General features: G+C 31.0%; 2 protein-coding genes across 2 annotated transcripts; one reads left to right on the forward strand and one right to left on the reverse strand.

Moving 5' to 3' along the window:
• Window positions 1-15,342: 15,342 nt before the first annotated feature.
• LOC8281997 lies at window positions 15,343-19,010 on the forward strand. Its single transcript, XM_048371137.1, has 3 exons — window positions 15,343-16,597; window positions 17,087-17,190; window positions 18,231-19,010. The coding sequence occupies exons 1-3, from the start codon at window positions 15,887-15,889 to the stop codon at window positions 18,493-18,495; spliced, it is 1,080 nt and encodes a 359-aa protein (XP_048227094.1). The 5' UTR covers window positions 15,343-15,886; the 3' UTR covers window positions 18,496-19,010.
• Window positions 19,011-22,078: 3,068 nt separating this feature from the next.
• LOC107261632 (uncharacterized mitochondrial protein AtMg00810-like) lies at window positions 22,079-23,398 on the reverse strand. The gene has a single exon (XM_015722227.2). The coding sequence runs from the start codon at window positions 23,396-23,398 to the stop codon at window positions 22,079-22,081; it is 1,320 nt and encodes a 439-aa protein (XP_015577713.2).
• Window positions 23,399-25,821: the final 2,423 nt, after the last annotated feature.

The following is a 25,821-nucleotide window of genomic DNA, read 5'->3' on the forward strand; positions in this document are numbered from 1 at the left end:
AACTTCAACAACTGAATCATATGCTCCCTTTCTTGAAGACTTTTGGCCACCACGTCCACTTTGGATTCACCAGGCAAGTAGGGTAGATAAGTAGAAGGAGGTTGACCATAGACCAGTTCAAAAGGTGTCAATTGAGCAGTAGAATGGAAGGAAGTGTTGTACTAATATTCAACTAAGGGTAGCCACTTACTCCACAAATGAGGGTGATCACTGCATATACACCTTAAGTATGTTTCCAGGAAACGATTGACCACTTCAGTCTGACCATCAGTCTGAGGATGGTAAGCTATAGAGAAATTCATATCAACCCCTTGAAGAGTGAAGAATTCTTTCCAAAAGTCACTTAAAAAAACATCTCTATTACTTGTAATAGACTGAGGAAGACCATAAAGCTTGTAAGACGTTATCCAGGTAATATTGTGCTATAGAAGCTATTGTATAAGGGTGAGTAAGGGTCATAAAATGAGCTGCCTTGCTCATTCGATCAACAACAACCAAAATAACTGATTTGCTAAATGACAAGGGAAGACCATCAATGAAATCTATTGACACTTCAGACCACACAGCTTCAAGAATTTGCAGTGGTTGAAGCAACCCAGGGTATGTAGAAGTGTCATATTTGCTCTGTTGACATACCACACAAGCGCGAATAAAGGTCTGGATGTCTTTTGTCATCCTTTTCCAGTAGAACTTTGATTTGACCTTATGCATAGTTGCATCTCGACCAGAGTGTCCTCCCACACCAGAACAATAAAGCCACTGTAACAACTTGTCTTTGAGCTGCACAGAATCAGCAATCACCAATTTACTTTTCCTCCTCAATATGTCATTGCTCCAAGTGTAGTGCCTCCTAGCCATGGATTGCCCTTCAAATCCTCAATGAGTTGAGATACCACCACATCTGCAGTATATTTCTCCTGTATCTCCTTGAGTAAATCAGAGTGGAAAGTAGATAGAGTTAAAGCAAAAACCTCAAAATTCTCCATCCTCGACAAAGCATTAGCCACAAGGTTTTCTTTTCCCTGTTTATATTGTATTTCATAATCAAACTCTAACAGTTTAGGAAGCAACTGTTGCTGCACTGATGTGTTGAGCCTTTATTCTAGCAAATATTTCAAACTTTTCTGGTCAGTTTTGATAATAAAATGTCCTTGCAACAGATAGTGTCTCCACTTTTGCACAGCAAATACAACTGCCAAAAGCTCCTTCTCATAAATGCACAAGTGCAATTGCTTCCCTTTCAAGTGTCTACTGATGTATGCTAAAGGGTGTCCTTCCTGCATAAGGACAGCTCTAATAACCTGGCCACAGGCATCTGTCTCCACCATAAACCTCTTGTTAAAATCTGGTAAGGCTAAGACAAGTGCTTTACACAAAGCAGTTTTCAAAGCTTCAAAGGCAGTCAGAGCATCATCAGACCACTGGAACCCATCCTTCTTAAGCAATTGATTTAAAGGCCTGGCAATTGTCCCAAAATTCCTAACAAACCTCCTGTAATAACCCACAAGGCCCAAAAAGCCTCTCAACTATTTCAAATTCTATGGTATAGCCAATTTTTGACAGCAGCTAACTTCTGAGGATCAGTGGACACTCCCTGAGCAGAAATGAAGTGACCCAAGTATTCAACCTTATCCACAGCAAATGCACATTTACTGGCTTTAGTAAAAAAATGATTATGGCGCATTAGCTCAAATACTAACCTGAGATGACTCATATGCTCTTCCATAGAAGAACTGTAAATCAAAATATCATCAAAGAAAATCAACATAAATTTCCTGAGAAATTCTCTGAATACTGAATTCATCAAATGCTGCAAAGTTGCAAGTGCATTTGTTAAACCAAAAGGTATCACCACATATTCATAGTGACCACTATGAGTTTTGAAAGCTGTCTTGCCAATATCCTCCTTGCTCATCCTGAATTAATGATAGCCAGCTCTCAAGTCAATCTTAGAATACACTTTGGATCCCCCAAGTTCATCCATTAAATCCTCAATCAATGGTATAGGAAACCTATCTTTCACGGTGACAGCATTGAGTTTCCTGTAATCCACACATAGGCACCAAGTTCCATCCTTCTTTTTCACCAACAGCACTGGTGAAGCATAAGGACTAGAGCTATTCTTTATGATACCAGAGAGAAGCATTTCCTTGATCATTTTATCAATCTCATCCTTTTGATAGAGAGCATACCTATAGGGTCTTTGATTGATTGGATTAGCACCTGCCAACAAGGGAATTCTATGGTCATGGTTCTCTCTTAAAGGAGGCAGTTCAAAAGGTTCTTTGAAGATGTCATCAAATTCCAACATTAATTGCCTGATTCCTACATAAGGAACTTGCAAGCTCTTAGTAGCTTCCAGCATGTTCAGTTCCAGCTTATCACCAGTTGTATCCCACTGCTCTACACATATCATAGCCAACTGAGCATTCTGATCCCAATGCTTATTAACTTGCTTGGCTTTGATCTCTCTTACTGATCCAAAATTTATTCCATTCAGAACTACTCTCCTGTGACCAATTTTAAATTCCATTGACAATTTCTTGAAATCCCTTACAACTGGACCAAGGGTTTCCACCTATTGTATCCTAAAGACTATATCATAACAACTAAGAGGGATAACCATAAAATCAGCCTGGAAAGCCATATCATGAAACTGCCACTTGAAATTCTCAACCTTAGCCACCACGTCTAGTGAACTTCCATTAGCCACAGTCACTTTGGTCACCCCTATAGAGCTCAGTTGACACCCTAACCTTTCAATCATCCTCTTGTCAATAAAATTGTGTGTGCTTCCCGAATCAATCAATATGAAAAGACTCCTATTTCCACTCATTCCCTTGATTCTCATAGTTCTATATCCAGAAACACCAGCTACAACATTCACTGAGATTTTAACCTTTTCCTCATCACTGCTTACTTCTTTTGTAATAGATTCCTCCACAGGAACATCCTCCATGTCCATCATGTATAGCTGTGTTTTCTTGTGCTGCAACTATTGACCAGGAGAATATTTCTCATCACAGAAATAACAAAGCCCTTTTGCTCGCCTGTCACTCATTTCCTCCTGAGTCAAGAACTTCCTTCCAACACTCTAAGTTCCCTTAGGTTGTACCACAAGTTTGTTCTCTGCAATTCCCTCCCTTCTTGCAAAAGTATTAGGTTTGTATCCCCCCATACTGCTCTTAACAGCCCCAAAACCACTTGAAAATTTCTTAGGATGAGCTGATTCATAAAGTTTGCCCAGCATTAGGCATTGCCTCACAGTCTTTGGCTGAAACATATGTATATGCATATGAGTGTCCACACGTAGACCTGCTAAGTAGGCACTAACAAGATAATCCTCAAGGAGTTGAACTCGAGTTTGAATCAATTCAAACGTGTCATGATAATCCCCGATTCCCTCTATTTCTCGCAGATTTTTCAACTCTGCTATAGGATCATCTAAAATCTCACCAAACCTTTCCAAGATCAGATATCTATAATGCTTCCAATCACCAATCACTCCATTACTAGATAGCATAATAGATTTGAGCCAATTGGCAGCTGAACCATCAAAGTGCATAGAAGCTAACAGAATCTTGAGCTCCTTAGGAGTACAATCCAGTAAAAAGAATTGCTCACTTTTGAATAACCATTCTTTTACCTTGTCGCCATCAAACCTAGGAAAATCAAACTTAGCCAGACGAGTCAAACCTGAATAATGAGGTTGAGTTCCTGTACGCGTTGCCATTGCTTCCCTCGCCATACTTCCTCTAATCGGAACAACATCTTGACTCTGCAGGATCGGTGGTGAATTTCGATTGTGATCACGCGAAGAGCTGTCTAGACCAGTGGACAACATCTGAATTGCCTCAAACATCTCTACAAGCCTTTCATCCGACTTTTCATCCATCTTTGCGAACCTGCCATCCCACTTTTCATCCATCTTCACAAACCTGTCATCCATTAATTCCACCAATTTGACAGTCAACGCTTCCTCCATTTTGCGGCAAGTGGATTCCTTCAACAAAGCTTGAGCTCGAGTTTCTGCCATGGTTGAGAGGTGCCAGGAACACAGCTCTGATACCAATGATAACATAATTCAGTGGAAGAAAAGATAGAGAAAAGAGAATATGATGTTCTTAATCAAACAACAAATTCAAACCTTCGACTGCGGGATCTTAATGAAGAACAATAAGATCCGGACACCGAAAGAATATTATTTTTGACTCACAAATATCATCTAACACTCAACATAAATCAACAAGCATAAATTAAATCAAAGAATTCTTAAATCAACGGCCAGAGAAAATTACCGAGACGCTTGATCGCTCGATCGACTCGCCTCCAGCCGCCGGAGTCCGATCGACGATCCGAACATATCATCGGACTCGAAACGACGCGCTAATGACGATTCCAGCTTCTGATTTTCCGATCTGACCCCCGATCATCCGAAGCGATTTACGAACTATCTTAGCCGTCAATTTGCAAACGGAGTCCGATCGCCACGAAACCGGTGCCATTGCGAAGCTTGAGCTGAGGAGAGTCGGGATACGCCCTCCGATCGTCCATAGCTCGCCGGAGCTCGCTGGAAAAACCCAAAAACGCTGGCTGCCCCTATTTTCTCTCTCCACCGCGAACTTCCATTTTCGGTCACCACAGTCGACATCGCCGCTGCCAAAACAAAGCTAAGACCGAAGGGAGTCGATTGCTACCAAGACCAGCGGCAACCGATGCTGGAAGCAGACGCACGGTGGAAAGGAAGCTTTGTTCGCCTTCCTCCTCGCGCCCGTGACGACGCCTTCTCCATTCTTCTTCTTGGCCATCTCCCTCTCTCTCTCTCTCTCCCCCGATCTTCTTTTCTCTTTTCTTTCTTTCAATATCGACATTTAGCCCCTGAAGTTTTCTTTCTTACCTTTTGGTCCCTCAACTTTTTTAATTACTGCAATTTCGCCCTGCAAAATTTCTAATTAACTCATAAACTTCTTTTTAGCCTTTCAATTAAGCCCTAACTATTTAATTTGGGCCAAATTAGAATTATTAAAAATACATAATTACATATATACCCCTGGCCGACATATTTATTTACAAAAATACCAAACATACAAATTTCCATTAAAACTCCATAATAATAAAATTATACTTTTAATCCTCATCCCAAAATAAATTTCCAATTTAGTCCTAACACATAATTAAATTAAATAATCAATTTACTAAATATTTTCCAACTTAAAATTTAATACCACCAACTAATTAAAATACCAATTTCCCCAAAAAAATTCTTTTATAAAAACATCATTTACAAATTCTTCCAATATATAATTTTATATATATATATATATATATATTTGGGGAAAATTTAGAATGACCAAGAATATAATTTATTTCTCAAATAGTTTACTTAATTAATTTCTTAAAATTCAAGCTAATTGGATATAGAAAATAACTCATTTATTTGTCTAACATTAAAATTTCCATTAATCATTCCAAATTAAACTAAATAAAAATAAAATTAATTTAATTTAAATAACAACTCATTTATTAATTATTATTAATATTATCTTTATTAAAGAAAAATTTTGGGTATTACAGTTAACTTCAACATTTCTTCTGTAAAGCTAATTGGTGTCTAGATTATTTAGGTATCTTAAGACATGACTCTTTAATTTGATTTTTACTTTATTATTGTATAATTATAATGTATAATAAAAATAATAATATAATGATTTCTTACTAGAAATATTTTTTATATTAATAACTAAAATTTATATAATAATTTAATAAGATTGTTGTAAATATATGTAGTTTTAAAATGTTAAAATTTTTCTTGAATTAAATTATATTAAAAAAGAAAAAACTAAAGCAACTAAAAAATATTAATTAATTATTTTAATTAGACATTAAAACTAATTTATGCTAAGAATAAGATTTTACTCTAATTTGATAATAAAATTAGTTTTAGACGAACTTGATATTTGATAATAAGTTCAAAGATCAAATTATAATTTGAAATCACCAGTTTAGTCTTCTGACTAAACTGGAAGTGGTAATAATTAGTTTTATTAAAACTCAAAAAAAATTAATTAATTAAAAAAATATAAGGACTGACTTATATATTAGACCAAATCTCAAGAGGCAAAATAGTATTTAAACCAAGATTATTAATACTCTTCTTTATCTTTTGATTGTACTATATAAGATCATCTAACAACCATGTGTGAATAAATAAATCATACAAAATATATTATTTTGGAGCGACATTTTGATTTATATAAAAAAATTAATAAAGATTTCTTTCATAAGAGGGTAGAAAATCTCATTAAATAAATCACAAAATACAAAATATGTTATTTTTGTGCAACATTTTGGTTTATATAAGAAATTTTTATAAAGATTTCTTTCAGGAGAGGGTAGAAAATCTCATTAGATAATTTCCCTATCTAAAACTAATTTTTGAACCAATTTAGTACTTTTTTAAATTTTAGGTTGTATAAACTAAGTGTGAATATATTCGTCATTTTGACAATATAAAATTTGGTGTTTTAATATAGTCATGATAAGTATGTCTGGGAGTATATATTTATATTTTAAAAATATTTTAATTTATATGAATCAAAATGCAAACTTTATTAGAAAAGATATTTAATATAGTTAATTTGAAATGTAGCATCTTTCTGATTATGCATTATAAGTGCAAAATCTATTTCTATAAGTATTACTTTTTATTTCTATAAGTATAGCTTTATAGTATTATTTTGTTTTTCCATTCAGTATTTGTGTAGAATGCTATAATTAATAAGGTACTCTCATGCTCTTTGATTGAGATCTTTTGTTAAGTCTTCATTTCTTCTTATTGTTATACTTTTACTTTGTATTTCTTTAAATAGAGATTTCTTAACATTTGGAGCAAAAAGTCTATAACACCTTATTGGATGTAAGATAATCTATAGTGTCATAACATTATGTTGAGGATATGGTGTTGTAATATAAGATGATTTATATGGTGTTATGTTAAGAACTTATTATTGATGATGATGATAATGACTCGCCCTATAAAAACTCTATAATTAGAAATTTAGACAATGCCTAATTTTCACTCTTTATATATTCAATAGTAGAATTAAAAGTTGATAATATAGTTTGTCATCTAGCAAATATTTATTTAGAAGCTAACTTTTTTCATATTTTTTGTAAGACTTTTTTGGCTATTTTATAATCAATTCTTAATAAGAATCCTTGATTAATCAAGTATCTTCAAATCTCTTTATTAATAAAATAGCAAAAATATCCTTTTTTAATGGTAGAATTTTTTTCCGAGGATCATTTTATATCCTAGAAGTATATCTAACTAATTGACACCATCATATCCTAATTTAAAAGCATATGTTTCAACAATTGCATAAGCAAAAAGATTAGTTTCTTTGGCAATAATGATCTACCTCTTTGGAGCAAAGCTTTTTTCCTTTATTTGATCAGCTTATCTCTAGCATCTACATCTGCATTTTGCTTTCGCAGTGGTCTAGGATATTCTATCTTCTACATTCTCCTAAACCCAAAGTAAAATATTACCATTGAAGTGTCAAGAGGGGCAGAGTCCCTATCTTCACTTCTTGAATTAGACTTTTTATTCTCATCTCTGGCTTCTTTTTTGGGATGATAAACTTAGCTCCTTGGTCTATCTTTATGATTGGTTCTTCTTCCAATTTTGTAATCCTCATCTAGTCAGATAAAACTATGAGCTCGGTCCATGAGTTCAACATATAATTCTAGTGGATCTATTGTTAAGGAATCTTTGAACTTGTTCATGTAGGTTTTTTTATCATTGCATTAATTATTATGGCTTGGTTAGGCTCCTCCAACTGGACAACCTCTTTCTTGAATCTTTTTGCAAAGTCCTCCAGGCTTTAATCTTTTTTTTAAATATAATTCTTTAAATCATTTGACCTTTTCTTAAAGGAGATTCTGCTAATAAATCTAGCTTTGAAAAGGTTAGCAAGTATCTGGAACTTGTATACTAAACCATTTGGTAGACTTTTATACCACTTTTGGGCATTATCTTGCAGGGTAGTTGGAAAAATCCTGCACCGAATTAGATCTAACGCAATGCATAGCCCTATATTGATTGTGAATTTGATATATGGCTTTGTAGATCCCTTAGCCTGTTATAGGAATCCAAAGGTGGTAATCTGAGCTTCTTTGGGTAGTCTTCAGCTAGAATGCTCGGACACAGAGGTTTCCTTTAGAGATTACTTCATCTCTCATAATTCTTCTAATTCGATACTTTTTGAAGGCTTATGTAATCCTCTTTTTGATGATTTCTTCAATCTGAGTCATGAGTTGGGAGTTTGAGCTCTGCTCTTCTAAAACCCTTGATCGGCTGTTTCTTTTATAAGATCAGTTCTAAAGTTGATTATCTGGGCTAGCATATGTTTGTTATGGAATTGCAATGCTAGTGGTCTTCCGATCTCGAAAGTTTGATTAGTAACAATAGTGTTCAGCTAGTGCTTACCTGAGAGATAGGCATAGCCTGTCTTGTTAAGCTTTAAGTTAATATGTTCTTATAATGGTTTCATATATGCTCCACTTTTCGGTTATAGGGACTTACAATATCTGTTGAAGTTGGTTGCCATGGACACTGAGGTGGGCCTAATGGTCATATATGAGGTACTCCTGAGGTTACCAGTATTGAAAAAAGTAGGACCTGAGGTAAAGGCATGTATGGTTGTTGTCTCGTCTCTTTGTTCAATGATGTTGCAAAGTCTTGCACTAGAGGTGTTCCTCTTCATGATAAATTTCCATTGAATATTTTTTTTAGAGCAAAATTATTGTGAAACAAAGGTCTCCTTATAGGCTTTGATGACATTGCTCCTTTAAATACTGAAAGATCAACTTGTGGAGTTCCAGTCGTATCAGTTCTTAGAGGAATAACATTAGTGTCTTGATCAGTCATTATTTGCTTGTGCTTGAATTGGTAGGGAAAATGCTTTATACTCAAGTTTCCCACATGCGGTACCAATTGATAACTAGTTAATGAAGTTAGCTACCACTAATGATCTCCTTAGTTGACCCCTAGAGTATCTGCAAGAGAGATTAGAGGAGTAACAGATAGGATTGTCTGACTACTCATTCCGATGGCTAATTCAGTAAAGAGATTAAGATTGTTGAGAATGTCTAGTCCTAGAAGATAGTATGTACTTGATGTGTTATGTTTCAGCCACTTATATAGGGTCTGAAGGTCTTTTACTCCTACTAGGAGTAAGACAAATAATAAAGAGAATAATCAATCCTATCAAGATTGGTCTTTCTAATTGTGTATAGGTATCCTTTTCGCATCAAATCACTTAAGTAGAGTCCGATGATGATTGGTTTTCTTTAGACTTGTATTCCTATTAGGACTTAGACTTGGCCAATCCCGCCTTTCTCGAATATTCTTGCTCCGTATATAACACTCAGTTATCAATTTGGATGCCTAAAGTTGAGTGATTAACTTTTTCTTATACGTGTGCTTGAATTCCACTACCGATAATAACATGCAGTACCTCGATAATGAATGTTCAAGACACATTATGGGCAACATCAATCTATTTGCCATTTAGAATATTCTAAGATGTCATTAATGAACACAATAATAAAGCAATCCATGAATAGCTAAACACCCTATTTATAAACCCATAAAGGCTGCAGGCATATTAGTGAGTCCAATTGACATTATTAAAACTCATAATAACCATAGCAGGTCCGACATGTTGTTTTAGGTATATTCTTCGTGCTTTTCCTCAATCGATGATACACAAAATGTAAGCTAATCTTGGAAAGAATATAACATCATGAAGTTGATTAAATAAATCATCAATTCAAGAAAGTGGGTTCTTATTATATATGTTTGGCTTATTCAACTTTTTATAGTCAATACAAAGGCATAAAGAACCATCCTTATTTTTCAAAAAGAATATAAAAACACAACAGGGTGAAGTATTAGGTTGATGAAACTTAAACCTGGCTAAAGGCCGGTTCGAAATGTGAGCAGAAACAAAGGATCAGAACCAAACTGATCCTAGCCAGTAGGGTCCTTAGTCAAAGGCCAAGCCTATGAACCAGCCCGAAATTTTAAGGGTAATTATATTGAATTTGAATTAGCCTTAAACTGGAATCATCGGTCTAGACCGGTTCAACCCTAGAGAAAAATCAAACAAAAATATTAATATAGAAAAGTTAAATTTTCAGATTTATGTTTAAATTTGATATATTTATGAGTAATAAAAATATTAAATATACTCAAATATATCTCTCAATGTTATTTAAATATTTAGTTAGCACTTAAAATAATAATTAAAATAAATATATAAAAAATATTTTAGATGTTTATGAATATTTCGATGGCAAAATCTACCTGTCACACTAAATTTTTTTGCAGAAGTACTTTGATTCTGCTTCCACTCTTTCTCTTCCTCCTTGCAGCCTTTTCAAGGAATGCTGACAGCATTTTCACCCCTTTTCCTCTGTAACAACACGTCAAAGTTAAAGTTTGAGTTATAATACTATGCAATGCACGTATGGTTAGCCCAAATTAAGAGCTGACAGTTGACATGGTACTATGCATGCTTCATAGTAGAGTGATAAATTGTGACACTTGCACTAACTTCCAAGATTTTTAACTTTATTTATTTATTTATTTATGTATTTCTTATAATTAATCTTAAAAAAACAATAATAGAAGAAAGAAAAGATAAATAATTTGATTTTAATTTAATGTTGGCATCTAATTTATTAAGAGCTATGGTTGCATACTACGTTTATTATGAGAGTTTGCAAGGGCTGGATTTCTCATCTCCTTCAGTTTTAACCACTCTTTATTTTCTAAGATAACTAATAAAGTTTATTCATTTATATTTTATTGTAAAATAAGTCTAATACCACATTCAGTGGTTTCTTTTCAGCCTTGCATTTCTCATTGCTATATATATATATATATATATATATATATATATATGCCTTTTTCTCCTGCACCTGCTATTATTAAGTTCTCTTAATTAATTGCTATTATTAATGTTCTCTCATAATTAAGATAATAATTTTTTTATAATTATTAAGATAATATTTTTTTTTATAATTGTTATAGTTTTCAACTAATTGTACTAATGTAGTTATAGTAATGTATTTTATTTGATGAAGACTTCTCCCACATTGTATCTGAAGATGCCAATGATGTATTATGAAAATTTAATTAAGTCTTCATTAATTTCTATTTACTTTTTTTATTTATAACATAACTTTGTTAATAAAAAAGCTAATTTCTAATATTTTTAATATTCTTTAACAATTAAATTATAGTGTAAGAAAAAAATTGAAGATAATCCTTCACATATATAAAAAATGAACTGAACATCAACTAAACATTAATAAAATTATCTAGTTAAATAAATAAAAGAATTAACGAATAAAACTAAAATTTAAAAAAATATGGATTAGATAATAAATAAAAGATCAGCCAAATATAAATTATACCCATTTTAACATCAACCAAAAAATCAGCAAAAAGAAATCAATCAAAGTAACTATATAATGTTTTAAATTTTTCTGACTTAATAAATTTACAAGACTTGATTTTTAAATTAAATAAATAATAATTTTAAAGTGGGTGATAATATTTTTATGCGTAACTTTTTCATATATAATTAAATTGAGTATTTAATACAGAGTTTAATAACATTAATGAACATAGAATATATAATTTCATATTATTAAAAAAATATTTTAAGTATGATTAGTATTAAATCATAATAATAATTTATGTAATTAATTTATTTTTAATTATAGATTGTTTATTCGGTTAATCGAGCTGAGCTCAGTTTTAAGCTTGATGATTTTATTGAGCTGAATGGGAACTTGAATATAGTTTGATTTATTAGCTTGATTAACAAAAAAGAAAGATTTAGAAATGTTTTTACTACAAAGAGCATAAGAAATGTAATTTCCTCTTTATGGTATGCCATTCTTAAAACTGCTACTCAATAAGTAACAAAGAGAGTCAGCCCAAACACAAAACTAAGTCACCCAAATGAAGGAATGACTAATCTCGAAACCAAACACCATAATTTCATTTGGGAAACATAGAATCAAGATTTCCATCAATTTTATCTTGTGCCCAATTCCTTAAAAGTTAAAATCATTGTTCTTATTTATTTTCTTCTGATATTCTCCATAGATTTACCAGGAATAAACAGTTATCTAAATATTTTATCTTAATTGTTTGTCTTAGACTACTTGTAATTGGCATATTAATTTGTTATAGCATGCATGAACCTAAATTCACTCCACCCAAGTGAGACAAATGGTCCGGCCTCCCCTTTGTCCCATTCTTGGCCGCGTTTAGTATACGCGTTTACAGCGAAAGTCTCATCTTTTAATCTTTGTATTCTATTGTTTGGAGTACATTGTTTACTTACCACTCTCCCTAGGTATTCACGATTACCCAACAAATCCTTATTTTTTCCTAATTAATAACATATACGCAAGTTACAAATAAAATATATACTCATTCGCAAAATTTTAGTAATTACATAAAGACATGCTAACCTATGTAATTCACTCATTAAATTTACCTAATATATATTTAAAAAAATCTTTTTACCTATTTTCAATTTATATTTTTAATTACATACAAAACTGATAAATAAATAATATGTTTTTATTCATTTTATAGAATTAATTATGTACCATTTATTTTTCTACTAAAATATAAAATAATTAAATTTACATATAACTTATTTATTTACTGTGGTATATATATTTAATATGGTAACTTATCTATATTTATTGCCTATCGAATTATAAAATGCATATAATCATTTAATATAGTTAAAGAAAATTCTAATTTAGGTTTGTATGAAATGTTGAAAAGCTAAATTTAGAATTTTTTATTTAATAATAATTTTAATTTTTAATAAACTATTTTCTTAGATATGCTTTTCCTTAAATTTATTTTATATTTAGAAGTGATTTTTGAAATCTAGAAAATAAAATAAGAAAAAAGTTGAGATCGGAGAGTCACCATCCCTGTACTTTTGGAGTAATGGTCAGAACCTGAGCGGAAAAAATGATGGTGGCAATCTATCGTATAGACTTTGTGCATATGCCCAGCAAATGTGAATGGTTCGGCCAAATCAAATCAGGGTTAAAATTCCCATGTCGTGCATCCATTGGCCAATCACCCTCTTAAGAAATTATGGTCTGTGTGGAACTTAATTAAATATTTTGTTAATAATTATATATTTATATTCATATTTTATAGCTAATAATTATATCAATTAATTTTTTATTTAAATTATTAATAATTTCTGCTATAAACTATATAAATGAAGTATATATGTTAAATATTTCGTATTGATATTATTCTATATGTCAAATATAAATATAATAGTTATTCTAATGTATATAAATGTAAACATTACGATAATAGAGCAGCCAATACTTTTTTATTTATATATAGTATCTTTTGCTATATTATAAAATTTTATTTTAAATCTAATTATTCATTTTATATATTTATTTTTATTTTTATTTTTATTTACTAATTTGAATTCATTAATAAATTTTATATATTCTTGCTATAGTCTAATTGTCTTTTTTTACTTTTTAATTATTTAAATTTAAAACTCGTATTCATCTACAATTTTTATTTTTTTCAATGATTTTTTATTTTTCTATTGTAGAAAAAAGTTTAAACATTATATAATTTTATGATTCTATCTAAAATATCCTTAAAAAGAAAATAAAAAACTCTATTTTAAAAAGAAGGTATTGAAACTATTTAAGTTTTTTCTTAAACCATATCAACTCTTTTTTTTTTTTTCTCTTTTTGCTTCTATACTTCCGTTTTTATTTTATTTTATATTACTGAAATTTAATTATTAGTAATGAATAGTTATTTGTATTTGTTAATGCATATTTTATATTATCAACAAAATTAGAGCTTAAGTATGACTTTTTTTATTTCTTTCTATATTTCATAAATCTTCATACTATTTATTTTAGTTTTCACTATTTGAGCCAATAATTTACAAATTGAGTAATAGAACCAGATTGGTTAAAACAAACTGGAATCATCTCAGAATTAGGAGATTGATTCAAGATCGGTTTCTTCTCAGCTAGAAACAAAACTATCGGTTCCAACTCTAACTCATAAAATAAAATAATTCATTTTAATTATTTTTCTATTTTTTAAAAATTAGTTGGAACTAGTCAACTCATTGCCACAATGTCTACTTTATATATGCTAGGATATCTATTATATTTATATTTGACATCTAAACTAATAACAATATGAAATATTTAATATATATGCTATATTAATTATATAGTTTATGTTAGAAATTACAATAATTGACTAATATAATTATTATATGAGATATAATAAGTTTAGCTATAAGATATGTATATAAAATTAATTTATAAATAAAAATATATAATTTATCAGTAAAATATTTAATTAAATTCCGCGAAAAGCGTAAGTATTAAGCTAGCTAAAATACTATTCTTTCCATTCTATACCGACTGTATTTTTTTAAATAAGAAAATTTTAAATTATTTGTCACTTTTATGTATCCAATGCAACATTAATTTTGTTTCATATTTTATCCTTATATTGGGATACGTGTAATAAATATTATAATATCTATAAAATTATTAATCTAATTTAGCTAGTTTTTTTCTATAATTAAACCTATTAAATATTTTCTTAATCCAAGTGAGCTAATAAAATTGGTAGTTAGTATAGAATGGAGGATGTATTAAATTGCATATCATCATTTATAGATTCTAAGAATTTATTAATTAGCCAAAGTATTAATCAAATACTCCATCGGTTTTATCAATTACTAAATATGTACTTGATTCATTGATTAATAACCGATAGTAAAATTATGAATATATCTAATTATCAAGATAAGTTCAATTTACTTCTAATTAATTTATTTATGAACATATAATCAAATAAAAGCATATATTTTATGTACATTATTGCACTTACTACTTAACATTCACTAAATTTTAATGTTTCTTTCTTTGTTTTAAAAACAATTCATGATAGCAATTAAACTAAATTGTAATAACAAATGTAAAATTAAATTTTTTATCTGTAGGTTGTTGTTTATTTTATTTATTATTATATTCAAATAACTGTTTTATCTAATAATTTAAAAATTCACAAAGCAACATTATTAAAAGATCAAAAGGCTTCCAGATGAAAGTGAAATAAACTCAAAATTTTATTGAAAATAAAATAAATATAAAAAAGTACTAAAAGTTATTACTATATATATATATATATATATATTAATTAGATTTTCACAAAAGATGATTTTAAATCATATTTGGGACATATTTTTTATATTTTAAATCGGGTTTATATAGGTTTTAAATTTCGATAGTGTCAGATTTTTGGTTAAAATTATTAAATTAAAGTTATTGAGATTGCTCTAGTTTCAAATGTGATGTCTTATGGCATTTCAGGCATGAGTCATTTTGAATGCAGGTGATTCTGGTCTCCAGTTATTTTGAATTTAAATTTTTTTATTTTTTTATAAAAATACAAATTTAGGCAGATCGAATTTTAGACGAGTCAAATAAGTTTTTTTACATTTAAATCAATCACAATGATCTCTATTAATTCATATTCATTTCATTAGTCCCCTACCATATTTATCAAATATTAAAGACATTCTACCATTAATTTTTTTTTCTTTTTCTTTTAGGACTATTGCCAATTTTATCATCACACAACTATATCTACTACTTATAGTTTTATAATAGAAGTCGAGGAAAAATTCAAAGCTAGTCATATATCATAATGGTGTGATTTATTTACTTTGATATAATCTTGAACATAGTTTAAGTCCGGCCTAACATGTTGGCCTCTTATAATCGTCTCCAATTCCAACGGAACCTAGTAAACCCTCTTTTCACCCTTCTTTCCTACAATTGTCTCAACTCTTCCTCCATTTCTCTCTCTCTCTGGAGAAACAAGTTAATGGGGGACTTGAAAGCATTGGCAAAGGCTAGAATGGAGCTTGAAGAATTGTACTTGGGAATCCCAGATGATTCGGTGAACCTCACATTCCAAGACCTTGCAAATGTACAAGAAAATGCACAGGAAAAGAAGAAATCCACAACAATGGAAACAATTCAAGAAAACAAGTCCCTTAAACAAGCTTCTCCCCTAAACAAATTGCCTAGCCTTGACTTCAATAGAGCTTTACAAGAATCCAAGAATCATAACCATCATCTTTCTCATCACCTAGATGATCACCATGGTGAGTCCCATAAATCAGGTCAAGGACACCACCGCCATCACAACCACCACGATGTGGTAGACATGCATGATTCGCATGCTCATCACCATCGTCTATATGGTTATGGTGATCCTCCAAGCCACCATGTCCATGCAGAGTTTAGGCAGTCAGTTGAGAGTAGCAGGGCTTATGATGATACGAGTGTCATGAGCATGAATTCCACGTATCAAGAAAGAGGTGGAAGATCTCGCCGGCCAGGGATCCCGCACTCCAATATTTGTACTGTCTGCTCCACTTACATCTATATTTTCAGGCACCGATGTTTGGTAAGTTTCAAAAAGACCGAAACACGATTTTTGAATTGTAGCAGACTTGCTAGTTTTAAACAGATTAAATTTCCTGAGATTCTTGAAAAATCTGTTCCATTTTTTTAGTTATATATGGAAAGATAGAAAAATGACAACAATTTTATAAGTATGGAGAAAAGAATTATTAGCTTAATCCATCATAAATATATTTTCAGAAAATTTTCATCTTTACACCTTATTACTCGATGTTTGACGATTTTTATCTTTACACATGATTACTCGATGTTTGACGATTATATTATTGGTAGATATAAAAAAAATATAAATATACAATAATATCTTAAAAGATCATGCTTATTATTTAATATTCTCGATATATATATATATATATCACGAAGAATGCAGGTACATCAACAGTTTTCCTTCATTTGCATCACTAAATATTTGTGTCTATATTGGAATATGTTCATGGTAATTAAGCAAGCCTTCATGTGTATGCATACATAGGTATGTGGAAGAGTATATTGCAGGAATTGCGTGGGCATAGGAATGGGAGAAATGTCGGAAGGAAGAAAATGTATCCAGTGTTTAGGGAGACGGTTCAGCCAAAGGTAACATACACATACACATTATATAAGTATCTACAGATTATATAAGTATCTGCTGAATATTAAATATGTTGCTAGCTACAGGGAATTCTCTTGTTCAGATTCATGGTTTTGATATGTGAAATAAAATAAAAGCTAATGTTTTATCTTGTTCCTTAACCTATGGTTTTTAAATTTTTATTTATTTTTTTGAGACTATCTTAAGAGTAAATTCCATGTTTAAATCGATCAATCTCAAATAGAAAATAATAAAATGTTAGATATGTATCTGCACAGATTCTATCCTCATCCTTCTAAAATAGACCAAGGAGTTATCTCACTTTGCCGTCCAAGTGTCCTGAACCAATATTCTGTATGTAATTCGGATTAAAAGAAATGCCGTCCAAATTTATTAAACTTATATATATATATTGATGTGATGATCGATTTATTTATAAACTAAATTTTAATATGTTTTTATGGTATATGTTATTTATTTTGTTGCGATCAAAAAAATAATAATTAATTGCCGATCGATATAAAATATAATATCATCAAAATACTTTAATCAAAGGATTTTTAAGTTTGAGTTAAATCTTTTCCAGACATCTAATATCAGATAGCACGTCATTTAAAGTAAAAAAATATAAAACTAAATATCACTTCTTTTTTGTAGTTGTCATTTTTTTGTAAGGAATAAAATTTACCTAAGACTATGAATCCGGAAAGAAGACAATGTTCGAAGTTAGGTCAGGATGTAATGCATGAGTTGGTTCATTGTCAAGAGCAATAATAAGAATAAGAATGTATAGTATATAGGCAGAAATAACAGAGGACGAGTGGGACCAATTGACCCAAGATTAAAACAATTCTCTTGTTTTAATCGAAAAACCTTTTTTATCAGATAGTTTTGCTTAATTATTATTGATAATAAAAAAATATAATATTATAAAAATTAATCGTTTATTTGCGTGTTATAATATTATTATTATTGTTTTAATTATAAATAATAATATAAAATAAATTAAGATTTTATGAATGGAATATTCTGTTGATGTTGATAGGTACATACAAAGGGCAGGGATGGTGGGGTGTTGTTCAAGGTATCCAAGCACTGTAAAGCAGGCAGAGCTCAAGTGGGCGGAGAAAGGACCGAGAAGAAGTGGCGACAGGGCGTATGGTCATAACAGCATGATGTCCAGATCAAGAAGCCCTGTCAACCCAAGGACTACTCCAACTAGGGCTCATGTTAACAGCAATCCACCCTCTTTTGTCTCTGGCTCACCCTACTCCCCTTATTCTACTCATCATCATCATCTTCCATTGTAGGGAAGATGTCTTGATTTTGCTATCATCATCATCTTCCATTGTAGGGAAGATGTCTTGATTTTTCTCCACTTGATGTCTCTTAAGAGCTTGTTTCCCTGTGTTCTTCCCATTATTATTATTGCTGAATTTATTTTTATAATTTTGTTTTCCTAAACTTAATTCTGTTTAAGCATTATAAATTCTTCACTTTTTTTCTTAATTTTTTGGAAAATCCCAGTTTGGATCTGCAAATTCTTGAATTTTTTCGCTTTGGATCTTAATATCTTCATTGTATTTTAAAGAAATTTTAAATCTTTAGTTTTGTCATCTCTACATTCTTTATCCGAACTTTTATTAAGAGTATAATAAGCATAATAAATATACTGAATCTCTCAACTTTAGTTTGTTAAACCTTTAAATGTTTGGAATTTTTATAAAAGTACGGGAAAGCAAGTGAAATTGTTATTTTTATGGTCAATTTTTTTTATCTTTTTAAAAGAAATTTTTATATATATATTTTTTAAAATTTTATTATATGATTTTTTAACTATATTATAGTTTCCTTTTTGTTACCGTTAAATAATTATTTTAATTTTATTTTAATTATATCTTTATCTATTTTGAACGGCACTTGATACATTTTTAGTATATTATGGTATATTTTTTGAAACACACATCTTTATTTCATCAAAACGCACTAGTTGCTATAAAAAATATGTAATATCATTCAATTTACAAATACCAAACATAAAGACAAATAAAAATGATAAATCTATCTCTTCGACTGATTTCACAATAATACAAGTTAAAATAATAATTTTTTGGTATCTTATAGGTAATACCTATAGTATCTTTTTTGGATGGTATTCTAAAATTAAAATTCATAATAATACACAAGTTATAATAAATAAATTTTCGGTATTTTGAAGGTATACTTTTAGTATTTTTTTCTGATGAAATTATAAAAAAATAGAAAAGATATAAAATAAAAACTGAAATCACAATAATATAAATTTAAAATAATATTCTTCGGGTATATTTTAAGTATATTTTTAATATTTTTTTTTGACAAAATTCTGAAAAAAAAACGGTATAAATAAAAACTTAAAAAAAATCATAAAAATAATTTTTTTTCAACCGTAAAACTAAAAGATTTTTTTTTTCAAAAAACAGTGTGCAATGAAATTTTCTCTAAATATTTTATGTCATTCTAAAGAATTATTTTTCTAATATTTAAATGCTTACTTAGATATATGTCAAATTTGTTTGTATTTTTTGTTTTCCACATTTAAATGCTACTTGGGTTTTATTCTGCCATGATAGTCATTAAATTTAATATAAAAAAATCTGGAATTTATATGAGAGATGCCATTCCCTTATTTTCCATCATTAAGAAAAATTATAAACAATATATAATATGCTTTTATATTTTTTTTCATTCTAACATTTTGTTTTTTCTTAAGATTTTATAGCTATATGTTTCTTTTAACAATTTAATTTAAAATCAATTAATATAGGTTTTTTTAGAGATTTTTTACAAGTATACCAGATATGGGCTGACTAATTCTATATTTACGACCGAACGACTTAAGATATGAAAAAAAATTATTTATACATGTTTTTTTTAGAATTGCACTATTATATATTTTTAATATTTTATTGATATTTTTTGGTATTCTTTTAGTATCATTTTTTTAATTGATATTTTATTGTATTCTTTTCATATTTTTCTAATATCATTTTTCTTAATGAAATTATGATAGCATCATTTTCATCATTTAGCTCTATTCATTTTTTTATTGTCATAGAAATTCAAATAGCTGCTATAAATACAAAATTGTTATCTTTATTAGCATCCTTGAATGGCTTTCTTAGTTTTATTTTAATTATATCTTTATATATTTTTAATTATATTTTATATTATAGTATATTTTTTGAAACATATATCTTTATGTCATCAAAACACATCGGTTGCTATAAAAAAATATATAATATTATTTAATTCATAAATACCAAACATAAAAATATAAAATAAAAATGATAAAATATATTTTATCTGGCTGGATTTATAGTCATACAAGATAAAATGATATCCTTTCCTTATCTTTTGTTAGGAGTTAGTAGCTCAGATGGTTAGTGTGGGTCAAATTGTGTCAAGCATAGCAGCTTGTACTATATGGGACACATGTTCTTTCTCTATAGGTTTTGTTAGTTAATAAGTTAGTCAAAGCTATTTACATAGTTGTAAATTATCATTAGTCATTAATTACAATAGAATACGTTCATTAACTCAATTCTCTCTTTTTAAAGTTTTCTACATTTCTCTCTAAATCATATTATGATATCAGAGCTTTCTTTGTCTTCTTTAATGGCAAACATAGAAAAAGATCCCGTAGAGGGAGATCATTCTAGTAAGCGCTTTACTCTATTTAGTCTCTCATACTTTTTGTCTGTTAAGCTTGATAGCAAGAACTTTCTCATCTAGAAACATCATGTTTCTCAACCATTAAAGGTTATGGCTTACAAAAATTGGTTTTTGATCTTTCAATCCCTGAGAATTTTTCTTCACCAGAAGATCGAGTCTTGAAGGTTTATGAGGAATGGAAACAATAAGATCAGTTGTTGATGTCATGGCTTCTTTCGTCCATGTCAGATTAGTGCTGTCTCATATGATTGGTTGTGATACATCTGCACAAGTTTGGAGTAAGCTGCTGCAGTATTTTGCTTTTCAGACTCGTGTAAAGGCAAGTCAATTTAAAACGGAGTTACAGATCATCAAGAAAGGCTCTATGAGAGCAGATGAATATCTTTCTAAGATTAAATTTACTGTTGATTCTTTGGCCTCAGTTGGACATGCTTTAACAGAAATTTACATGTTGATGCAATACTTGATGGACTTTCTTCTAAGTATGATGCATTTTCAATTTCGTCAACAACCAGATCTAAACAGTTTACTGTAGATGAAGTTGAAGCTTTACTTATTGGTTAAGAGTCTAACATTGAAAAGCATAACAAGAATCTTGATTCCTCACCATCTGCTCTTGTTGCTATAGTTGCAAATTCTAATTTTACTTGTAGTAATTCAGGGAATGGTTATGGTTAATATAATTCTCTTAATTCTAGAGGTCGTGGTAATTCTTCTTATTCTAGAGGAAATTATGGCTTTACTAGTGGCAAAGGATCTTTTCAACGTGGATCTAATGATGGAAGAGGTAGAGGATGCTCGTAATCTGGAAATAATAGGAAGTCACAATGTCAACTATGTGGGAAGAGAGAAAATTTGAAGCAAGAAAATTCTTATGTATTATTTACTGATATTCTTTTGTTTTTCTCATGTTAAAAAAAAAGCTAAGACTGATACAAGCGAATAAATAAGGATCTTCAACAAAATAAATTCCACAAAATCAGCAAGATAATTATCTATGAGATCAGCAAATTGATTTAGTCAACTGAGTAACCTTTCTTGGCTAGATTACCATCTTGAGCTGAAGTTGTTACATTTTGAATTCTGTTATCAGCTAAAATATTTCCATTAACAGGGCTGTCAATGTGAGTAGATTCATCCTTATTGCTCCACGATTTATGGGACACCGTATCACTCAAATTACTCACATTTAAGCTGTTGATAATTTTGATTTTTGGTACAGCTTGGAATTCTGCTAATATCCTCCCGCAAATCGAGCCGAGGTTGGAGGCAAAGTTTGGTATAGAAGGAGTGAAAGATAGCCTTAGACAGGATTTTTGTAAAAATGTAAGCAACTTGTTTGCCAGTAGAGACGTGTTTAGTGACGAGAAATCCAAGTGCAACACGTTCACACACAAAATGATAGTCCAACTCAATATGTTTACTTCGGGCATGGAACACAGGATTAATAGTCATGTAGAGAGCACTAAGATTGTCACAGTAGAGTATGGGAGTAGAAGAGAGTGGAACACGAAGATCCTTAAGAATGTAAGTTAGCCAAGTTATTTCTGCTGTAGTGTTTGCCATGGCATGGTACTCAGCTTCAGTACTAGAGCGGGAGATCGTATGTTGCTTTTTGGCACACCATGAAATCAAATTGGTTCCAAGGAAGGTACAGTAGCCAGTAGTGGATCGCCTTATGGTAGGATAGCCAGCACAATCAGCATCTGAAAAAGCACAAAGATTAATAGTAATATGGGCAGAAAGATGTAACCCAATGTTAATCGTGCCTTTAACATATCGAAGTATACGTCGAACCAATTTCAAATGAGCAAGAGTAGGAGCATGCATGAATTGTGAAACATAATTAACACTATAAGAAAGGTTTAGTCTAGTGAGTGTAAGGTATTGAAGGGCACCGACAATGCCTCGAAAGTGACTGGGGTCATCAAGGAGAGGATTAATAGATGAGAATGGAGGGTGTATTTCTAGCGGTGTACTCATAGGCTTACACTCAACCACATTGGAGCATTCAAGAATGGTAAGAGCATAGTGAGATTGAGACAAGTGCAGTCCGGTAAGAGTGTGGGCAATTTCAACACCAAGGAAATGATGAATCGGTCCTAAATCCTTCATAGAAAATTCAGTACTGAGAAGATGAATAAAGGAGGTGACAAGCTCAAAAGTTGATCCTGTGAGAAGTATGTCATCTACATAAAGAAGTAGAATAAGTGAACCATGATCAGAATGAAAAATAAATAAAGATGGATCAGCTAAGCTACAAAAGAACCCATATTTAAGAAGAAAGGCACTAAATCTGTCAAACCAAGCACGATGTGCTTGTTTGAGGCCATACAGAGGACGTTGGAGTTTACAGACATAGTTAGGGTGTTGGGAGTCTGCCATACCTGGTGGTTGTTGCATGTATATTTCTTCAGAAATATTACCATGCAAAAAAGCATTTTTGACATCAAGTTGTCGTATTGACCAATGTTTCACCAGTGTAATAGATAAGATCATAAGTATAGTACCTAGTTTAATGACTGGGGAGAACGTCTCAGTGTAATCTATACCATCAATCTAATGATACCCTTTGGCCACGAGTCAGGCTTTTAGACGATCGACAGTCCCATCGGGTTTAAGCTTAGTCTTAAAGACCCATTTGGAACCTATAACATGCATATATGAGGTATGAGGAGCTAATCTCCATGTCTGATTTGTGTGTAAAGCTGCTAGTTCTTCTTGCATGGCGGCTTTCCAATCAGGATGGGATAAGGCTAATTTAATGGTTTTTAGGTTCATGTAGGATGGTGGTGGAAGAAGTGGTTGTCAACATATACTTAGGATTCGGTTTAACAATACCCAGTTTGGAGCGAGTAGTCATGGGATAGAAGGTCAAGTCTTATTGAGGTTGGGCGGAAGAGGAACTTTGGGTCGACTCATGTGGTGGTGCTGGTTGAGTGGATAGTGTCAACTCTGAGTGCAATGGAAAAGATGACTCAGGAGAGATGGATGGATTATGAGAATTTATTGTTGTGCTAGCAGGGGAAGATGGTTGTAATGGGCGTTGAACAAACATCAGACATAGGGGAAGGATTATGTGCAGCAATCAATGGTAAGGGACTTAAACACGGTGGTTCACTTGGTGGTGACGAAGGACCTGAAATAGAAGTAGTGTCAGTATTTAATAACCATGAGTCAAAGATATTAAAGACACGTGAGATAGTCGGAGAATTCGATACAGGCTTAAAAGGAAAGGAATTTTCATTAAAAAACCACATGGCAAGAAATAATTTTTTTTAATAGTAGGATGAAAGCATTTGTATCCTTTATATTTTTCATTATAGCCTACAAAAACACATAAAACTGACTTAGGAGTAAATTTGTGACTCCGTGTGTCCCAAGTATAAGGAAAGCATTTACACCCAAAAACACAAAGCGATGAATAGTCAGGATAATTACCATGTAGCATAAAGTATGGGGTGTCAAATCTAAGTGAGAATGAGGGCAAACGGTTAATGAGATACACTGTTGTAGTGAAGGCTTCTACCCATAAAAAGAGAAGAGCATTACTATGAAACAACATGGTCATACCTCATTCACGAATAATTCTACGATGTCTTTCAACTATACCTGTTTGCTCTGGAGTATATGGACAAGAGATTTGATGAATGATACCTGTTGAGAGAAAGTGAGATGATAATTTCGAATTAACAAACTCACCTCCATCATCTGAATGAAAAATTTTGATTTTTTTATTGAACTGCCTAACGACGTATTGTTCAAACATTAAATAGACAGTAAAAAAATCAGATTTATGTTTTAGTGGGATGATCCAAGTATATTTCGAATAATCATCAACTAAACAAGCATTAAAACAAAACTTTTTAATGGATAAAACAAGGGCTGGTCCCCATAAATTACAATGAATTTTTTCAAAAAGGCCATAACTAGAATAATCAGAACGAAAGAAAGGTAATTTGCTAAGCTTCCCTAACTGACAATTATCACATAAATGTTCAGACTTTATTGATCCTAAAACATCAATCAATCCTTTATTTTTTTAATAATTGTAGAGCTGAGAATTGAGGATGTCCTAAACGTTGATGGCAAGTAGTTATTGTGCCAGACTTGAATCGATTGGAAAAATGCACTTATGGTGTGTTAGACAAGACATATAAATCATCCTTCCGTCTCCTTGTTATTATTGGTTTTCCTATTTTCCGGTCCTTTACACAAAAATCAGAAAATTCATAATTAATAGGAAATTGAGAGGTTAGTTGACTATACAAAGTAAATTTCTTGTTAAATTAGGAACTAAAAGTACATCATTAAGAGGTAAGGCTGAATTTTTCTTGTTTGATAAATGAGTCATCAATACCTGTTATAAGTATGGAAGAACCATCTACAGTCATAATAGAATTAGAACCTGAATATTTACGAATATTAGTTAATATACCTGCTTTACCTGTCATATGATTTGAGGCCCTAGTGTCAGAAGTCCACTCAGTTTGAATTATCTAAAGTAAGAGCAGTAAGTGCTTGAGGAAGTTCATCATTCTGAATCTGACGTTTTGGCACCCACCAACAAATTTTTGCAATATGACCTGCTTTCCCACAGTATTGACATGTTTCATTTCGATATAGGTCTCTCTCAGTTGGATTCATGGGTCGCTCTCCTGGTGGTGGAGGCCGTCATTATTGTCCAGTAGAAGAAAAATTGTTCGAATGGCCTTGATTTGAGTTCCTAGATTGTTGCGCTTGAAACCCACGACCTGAAGACGTGAACATGTTGTTGCGGTTTCTTGAAGAGGTGTTCTAGGATTGATTTTGTTGCTGACCATAGAATGCTACATGAGATGAGAGTTGAGAGATTGAAACATCTGATTGATTAGAGAACCAATTGCGACATTGATCAAGATTTTGAAGTTGTGAAACCAATT

Source organism: Ricinus communis, chromosome 2 (genome assembly GCF_019578655.1).
Source record: "Ricinus communis isolate WT05 ecotype wild-type chromosome 2, ASM1957865v1, whole genome shotgun sequence".
Classification (NCBI taxonomy): Eukaryota; Viridiplantae; Streptophyta; class Magnoliopsida; order Malpighiales; family Euphorbiaceae; genus Ricinus; species Ricinus communis.

Coding starts and splice junctions, on each gene's coding strand:
- LOC8281997 (XM_048371137.1), top strand. CDS start 15,887: ATGTTGGCCTCTTATAATCGTCTCCAATTCCAACGGAACCTAGTAAAC. Junction 16,598..17,086: donor TTTTCAGGCACCGATGTTTG/GTAAGTTTCAAA, acceptor ATGCATACATAG/GTATGTGGAAGAGTATATTG. Junction 17,191..18,230: donor GGGAGACGGTTCAGCCAAAG/GTAACATACACA, acceptor TGATGTTGATAG/GTACATACAAAGGGCAGGGA.
- LOC107261632 (XM_015722227.2), bottom strand. CDS start 23,398: ATGATCTTATCTATTACACTGGTGAAACATTGGTCAATACGACAACTT.